Source organism: Juglans microcarpa x Juglans regia, chromosome 2D, assembly GCF_004785595.1.
Source record: "Juglans microcarpa x Juglans regia isolate MS1-56 chromosome 2D, Jm3101_v1.0, whole genome shotgun sequence".
NCBI lineage: Eukaryota > Viridiplantae > Streptophyta > Magnoliopsida > Fagales > Juglandaceae > Juglans > Juglans microcarpa x Juglans regia.
In genome coordinates, this window is record NC_054596.1 from 14,825,563 (window position 1) to 14,832,905 (window position 7,343).

The 7,343-nt window shown below is 35.9% G+C and overlaps 1 protein-coding gene across 1 annotated transcript; it reads left to right on the plus strand.

Moving 5' to 3' along the window:
- The first annotated feature begins 319 nt into the window (after nucleotides 1–319).
- On the plus strand, nucleotides 320–3,348 carry LOC121248517 (probable trehalose-phosphate phosphatase J). Its single transcript, XM_041146998.1, has 11 exons — nucleotides 320–969; nucleotides 1,099–1,239; nucleotides 1,332–1,403; nucleotides 1,537–1,629; nucleotides 1,747–1,803; nucleotides 1,904–2,005; nucleotides 2,182–2,259; nucleotides 2,354–2,423; nucleotides 2,551–2,621; nucleotides 2,727–2,819; nucleotides 2,935–3,348. Exons 1-11 carry the CDS (start codon nucleotides 700–702, stop codon nucleotides 3,004–3,006), a joined length of 1,119 nt encoding a protein of 372 aa, XP_041002932.1. The 5' UTR covers nucleotides 320–699; the 3' UTR covers nucleotides 3,007–3,348.
- Nucleotides 3,349–7,343: the final 3,995 nt, after the last annotated feature.

Below are 7,343 nucleotides of genomic sequence, written 5' to 3' on the forward strand. Positions count from 1 at the left end.
TACCGTTATAAGTATTCTGCATAAGTTTAAATATTTTAACTGGCCGACGACGTGGGACTGTTAGTTCTGTTACGGCGACGGCGGAGACAGCCGGTTTTTATTGCAATTGTGGAAGACAACGCAGTGGTGGGGCCCGAACGTGGGAGGAAGAATGGGCCCCGGAGGATTTCTGTGGGGAGGATGAGGGAGTGGGTCCCTCCCTATTAAGGAAGTTTTTCCAGGGGCATCCGTCTCGTCGGTTTGCGTCCGGTGGCAACTATAAAATGGACCATTCGGGCTATGTCTCTCTCGCACCCATACATCTCTCGCTCTCTCTCTCTCTCTCTCTCTCTCTCTCTCTCTCTCTCTATCTCTCTCTGGCCTCTGCTTTCTGCAGACCTGTCTGTTTGCGTTCGCTGGTTACCTCTCTCAGCTTTTCTCTTCTTATAGCCCATATTTTGAAGCTATAAGTGCTCCTCTCTGTCATATAACCCGAGTACTCTGTATCTTCGTTCTTTCCTATTTTACCTACTTTTAGCACCTCGTAACGACCGAGGGGTTTGCTATCTCAAAATTGAGGTTGTTTTGCTTCAACAACCAAGATTTTCTTCAATCTGCTTCTCCTGTTTTGATTCGGGATTCATAGTATTGGTTTGACGAGAAAAGCTTAAGAACTCTCTGCAAAACCTTTTTGAGTTTCGGAAGATAAAAAGAGTAAAGATGACGAAACAGAATGTGATAGTCTCCGATAAGAAATCTGGTCTCAACATGTCAATAACTATGGCCATGTCGAAATCTTCTATTTTGACGATGACGGCACAGAAGCCGGGCGGATACATTTCGTTTTCGACGACGGAGCTTCTGAAGAACCTTGAGATCAATGGTGAAGGAAGAATAAACGCTTGGGTTGAGTCAATGAGAGCTTCTTCTCCTACCCATATCAAATCCACACCTTCTTTGGCCGATCATGACCGGAGGAGTTCTTGGACTGTGAGTAACTAACTCGTTCAAAGAAAAGAGCATTCTTTTTTCCGCGTTTTTCTGTTGTTGGGGTTGGGAATGATGAATCTGATTTTTTTTTCTTTTTTTTTTTTTTTGTGTGTTATTCTTTACAAACAGGTTTCTCATCCATCAGCCTTGGACATGTTTGAGCAAATCATTGATGCCTCAAAGGGAAAACAGATAGTAATGTTTTTGGACTATGATGGCACACTCTCTCCGATAGTCGATGACCCCGATAAGGCTTTCATGTCTGATGCGGTTGGTTCTGCTGTTCTAGGCTTTCGGTCATCTTGTTGTCGTTGTTTATAACTTCTATTTGTTATTAACTTTGTTTCCTTTCCATGTCTCAGATGAGACAAACGGTGCGAAAACTGGCTGGATGTTTTCCGACTGCTATTGTGAGTGGGAGGTGCAGAGACAAGGTACATTTCAAGTTGTTCGATCGATTCTTTATTTTCATGTGACTCTGTTTCGATTGTTAACTTTAAATTACCAATTTTTAAATTGAAACCTTTCGATCATTTTTCTGAAAGAGTTATGTTGTATAAATTATAGGTATACAATTTCGTACGGTTAGCAGAGTTGTACTATGCCGGTAGCCATGGCATGGACATTAAAGGACCGGCAAAAGGCTCCAAATACAAGAAAGTGAGTGAGCTGAAACTTGTTCTGTACTTTCTCTGATATCCTTCAATTCCAATACTTTTTGTCCATTTTTATTAAATTTCTACTAATTCTCCTGATTTTCATCTCTACGCTCTGCAGGGTAGTCGTGCTGTTCTGTTCCAACCAGCAAGCGAGTTTCTTCCGATGATCGACGAGGTCTGGTTTCTCTGCAAATTTCACTTGATTTTATACTTTCGCTAGGCACAAACATCAGAATCATTTGCAGTTAGCTGATTTTAAAACATGAATCTTTCAGGTTTACAAACATTTGGTGGAGAAAACTAAATCAACTCCTGGGGCTAAAGTGGAGAATAACAAGTTCTGCGTCTCTGTTCATTTTCGACGTGTGGAGGAAAAGGTATTACGACAATCGCAATCATCATCACTATTGTTATTATATCTTTCTGTTTACGTACGTCTTAATGTATATTCTGCGCAACTTGTTAAAGAAAAAAACAAAGCATATTCTGTGCATTTTTATGCCAAAACTAGTACTGGAAAGGTAGTCTGACTGATCACTGCATGAAAATACAGAAATGGAATGAACTGTTCCAACAAGTTAAATCGGTGCTAAAAGAGTACCCAGAACTTCGACTTACCCAAGGTCGAAAGGTATTAAACGGAATCTATTAAATTAATTTATTTGTATTTTTGCAGTCATTATCACTTAATTTTAATATGGTTTTGCTTTGCTTGCACATTACAGGTGCTAGAAATTCGTCCTACTATTAAATGGGACAAGGGGAAGGCTCTTGAATTTTTGTTAGAGTCTCTTGGTGAGTTTTTACATACCCACAATGATCAAATCATAAAAGTAGTGATTATTTTAGTCGCTTAAATCATTTAAAAATTTAATTATATTTCTGTTTTATCTCTATAATAATGAGTAATCTCTTTTGACAGGATTTGCCAATTGTAGCGACGTTTTTCCTGTTTACATTGGAGATGATCGGACAGATGAAGATGCATTCAAGGTATCCTATGTTTTAGATCATGTCATATCGATCCTTTGGTTTTTGCTCCAAACGTTTTAAAGTGTTTCATTAGTATTTATATTTTTGTTTTGCTTCTGTCATTAGATATTAAGAGAGAAAGGACAAGGTTTTGGCATTCTTGTCTCTAAGTTCCCAAAAGAAACCTGCGCATCTTATTCTTTGCAAGAACCAGACGAGGCAAGTACCCAATACATGCACTTTGACTGTAATTTGATTACTTAAAAAAAAAATTGTTGAAATTCTTGCATTTCTAGGATATGACTCATCTTGTTTTATCTTTATTAATTTTCAGGTTAGGGACTTTTTGCAACGCTTGGTTCAGTGGAAACGACCGTCAGTACTTGGAGGACAGTCGAAGGTGTAAAGTGATTATAATAAGATGGAATATGTCTCCACCACCCTTCCAGAATATAAGGGTGGAAAGAGTTCATGTAATTTCTTGTTCAGGGTAGCTAGAGAGAGAGGCAAAAAAAAAAAAAAAAAAAAAAAAAAACAGAGGAGAGAAAAATGGGCAAGTGAAGGGAGAGAACGTAAGTACCGTGACCTTTGCTTGTTTTGAAGGCCTTGTCCATCTTGTAACTACCTTTGTATTAGGGGAAAAAGAAGTGTAACTAGTTTCTCCAAATGCATAGAAATTTTACTCTCTCGATTGAATATGTTTTTCTAAGATATAATGGGATCGATAATGCAGGAATGTTTGATCTTACCATGCAGTAGTACTACTAGTTCATGATACTTTTTATTCAATCTTCCCGCACGACCTTTGATACAATACCATTCTAAATTGAACAGTTGAACTCGATACATAGTTCTGGCGCAGCTATGGAGATGTACAATCAGAGATAATGCAGTCCGTACGTATTTAGTGGGCACAAACACAGTAAAAAAAAAAAATGAATGCCCACATGCATATTGCTTTTTTCGGAACGAAATTATGCCGTACTTGGACTAGGAAAATGTTCCTATTCACAAAAAAGAGAAAAACTTGGACCGAATGGGTGTGAAAAATATTTTTTCGGCGATGAATAGATCGCTGGTGGAAAAATGTTTTTCACACTCAACCGGCCCCAAGCTTTTCTCTCACAAAAATTCCCAGCATAAATAACATCAAGGACTTGATGCAGGATATCATCTTCCAAAAATAATGAATCTATGGTCGTTTCGTATATGAAATGACAGCTCCAAGTTTTTTTCAACGTCCAAGGAAAACAGGAAGGAAGAACAAGTTCCAAATTAATGTGTATCTATCTAGCAACAGCACTGCCTTTAGTCGTAATATTTAGTTGATGATCAAGGTTTTGACTGGCATTTTGGCATTAGGTAAGGTATCCATCCGTCTTCATCCATGAGTATTTTCCTACAGCCTAGCTAATAGGTTGTACTCAAATTAATCTTTCCCCTCAGAAGAATGCTGAGCACTTTATGCCTTCTCATGTCAGCCTTTGCGATGAAGTGGTAGTGTACTGGTACTATTTTTACCAAAAAAATGGAGTCTAGGGAAGTCTCGGGATCCGGATCAGTAACTCGTGGGATCTAATCAATGAAAGCAAAAGGTGATCAGTTTATTTTTTATTTTTTATTTTTTAAAAAAGAAAGGGAAAAACAATGAAAGCAAAAGGTAAATTCTAATTTTCAATTCCATTATATGTCAAAGTACAGTAGATATTATTGTGATGGCCAAGGAAAGTTTAGATGCTTTGAATAAAATAAACCTGCTGCTTTTGAGGCTATGATGTTGTTGTTTGATTGAGAAGACTGTCACAGAGGAATATCTCAAACTAAAAACAAAAAAAGGTAACCTCTAATGTGGGATGGTACCTACAGCTTGATTATTGTCATAATTATTCTGCATTTTTATATATAGATGGTTATATTTTTTTTTCTGCACTCAGTGAGCTTCATGTGATAAGGTTGAGTTAGGTTGTCACTTTCTACACACACGTCTCTTTAATTCCCATCAAAGTTGTTGAGGAGAGAAAGATAAAGAACTGTTCAAAAAATATATTTGCAGAAAAATATATAGCCAGATTAATCCAGTAAATTAATTATAAGGAAATGATCATGTCTTAAAGAATAGGCCAGAGATCAATTAATTCACAAGTTTTTTAGGAAGCAATGTTGATCTTTTCTGGAATATTATGGGTTGGCTGTTCATGATTAATATATATATATATATATATATTATTAATCTTGTCTTCTCAATGACTTTAATTAACATTATTAGCATACCACAAGGCCTACTAATCCTTATTTAGCTACAAATATTTATATCAGTCATCATGAATGCATGCATTAACTATGAACAGATAAATGCATTCAAGCGAAGAAATTACTTACAGAATTACATGATTGCTCATAGGAATATCAAGTAGTACCTTTAGAAGATAAGATTCTAAACGATTTTTGATTGGCTAAATGCATATATTCAAGTAATGTGAGGACCCCTTATCGGCAATGAGGGATCACTATTGTTTTTCAGATATATAGTCTCTTGACATGCTGAGTCAAAAGGATAACGTTGGATGTTCGAAAGATATATATATATATATATATGGTCATGTACTTGAAAGCTGGCTATTGCATGTTGCAAATGAATTTCCTCTTTGATATTTAACTTCAGAGTTCACAGGTCGACGCAATGATCTCTAGCTTTTCCTCAAAAGACATCGACAGCTACTGGATATACATACATGATTTGTGATTCCTTGTATATATCATGGCCGATTGATCAGGAATAGCAGTAAACTAGTTGTAAACTAATATTTCTTCAACGAGAATGTCTTTTGGTCAAAGCTTAATATCTCATGCGCGCACCAGTACTTCATTCTGTAACTCCAAGGCAATACTTCCCCCATTGCGCATGCGTTTGAAGATCTATAATTGGTGGATAGAAAGCATTCTAAAAAAGCGTACTGGAAAACATATAATTTCTCTTTAGTTTTCAATAACTGTCAAACCAAACTGGGAAGGCTGCATGCATGCATTTGGTCTTAGAGCATCAGGGAAGTGGTCAACCATTCCCATCTAACCTCATTTGTTTTCACAATCATTCTAACCGTTCTTATCTCATCTAATCATTATAACTTTTCTAAATTTTCACACAAAATAAAATAAACAATTCAATTTTTTCAAATTTTAAAATAAAAATAATATTAAAAAATATATTCTAACAATATTTTATTCAACTTTTATTTCAACTCATATCATCTCATCTCATATGTAAAAACAAACAAGGAGGGATCACATGAGTTTTGTACATCATGACTGGCTATCGAATCAACCACTATCAAATGTCAATTAATTATTTTTTGTTTTTGTTCATGTAATTTAGCGATGAACTAGCTAGGCAATTAAAAAATATGGCAGAATTATTGTTAGGTTACTGTGCTGATCAAATTAATTAATTTTAGTGTTTGACATTATTTGGTTGAACAAGTACTTGGTGGTGGTCTGACTTACATGACCAGCTCAGTGCTAGCAATAAATTATGAAAAAAAATAGGACTGCATTATTGTTAGGTATTGTACCCACATTAATATATGTATTGCTTCTCTCGTGTTAAAGCTGCTTCCTTTTCGACATACCATTTTTCTGCGTACACCCCTTTTCTCAGACAAGGCATGAGTATAAAAGAATATTTAGGATAATTCTAATATGCTTTAGAATTAACCCCTCGATCGGAAGTAGAAAATTATCAGTACTTGGCAAAATTATATATATATATATATAATTGGCCGGTGAGAATATTGATATTAATTAAATATCAAATTAAGGCACAAACCTAATTATGTGAATTGACAGCACTAGGTCTAGATATACATAACCAAGAAGCTGAATGTTGTTCAAACAGGAAACTTGTAAAAAGAGAGAAAAGAAAGGCCTACATTAACTAGAGCTAGCAGGAGGGTTTAATTAATTAATAGATGATCATCCTCACACACCTGCATGATCACAAACAAGAGCACATGAATGAATGGTTTTTTGCTGTTTTAGATCTTATATATGTGGATATATACAAGCTTTATTAACTATATAGCTCCCAGGCATAAACAAACAAGCGTTCAGCATTGGGTACTCAGATTGAAGGAACCCCACCTCAGAGATGAATGGAATCTGCTGCATTTTTTAGACCATTAGTATTATTATTATTTCACTTTGTAAGAAGACTGAGGGAAGAACTTTTTGGTTAGGTTTCTGATAGAGAAACCCACCACTTGGTGAGGGAATCTATTGTTGAATGAGGAGTTGGCATCCACTAAAAAGAGGGTATTTGATGTGAAGAAAAACACATGGATTTTGGAATAGGGACACGCTAGCTCCCAAGCCTTGACAACCTTGTCTCTTTCAGACGTGTAAAGATGAAGTCCACTAGATTCAACCATCATTGGCGACTTAACTGAATTAAACTAAGTCTTTGTAAGATCCAATTATTGGTGCAAAAGAAAGAGACTCCTCCTGGCCTCCAACGCAACCAACTCATGATTTTCACTACAAAAATCTCACCTTCCTTTTAGTACTACTACTACTCCACCATTCATTATATATATACATACATACATACATACATATATATATATATATATTGGATCGAGACCGAAAAGAAAAACCCATTTTGCATGCATCTTTGTTAATTCCAAACTTAAATCCATTATAATAGTAGTAAGTCCTGGATGCGTTATCTATAGGGATCATATATATGGT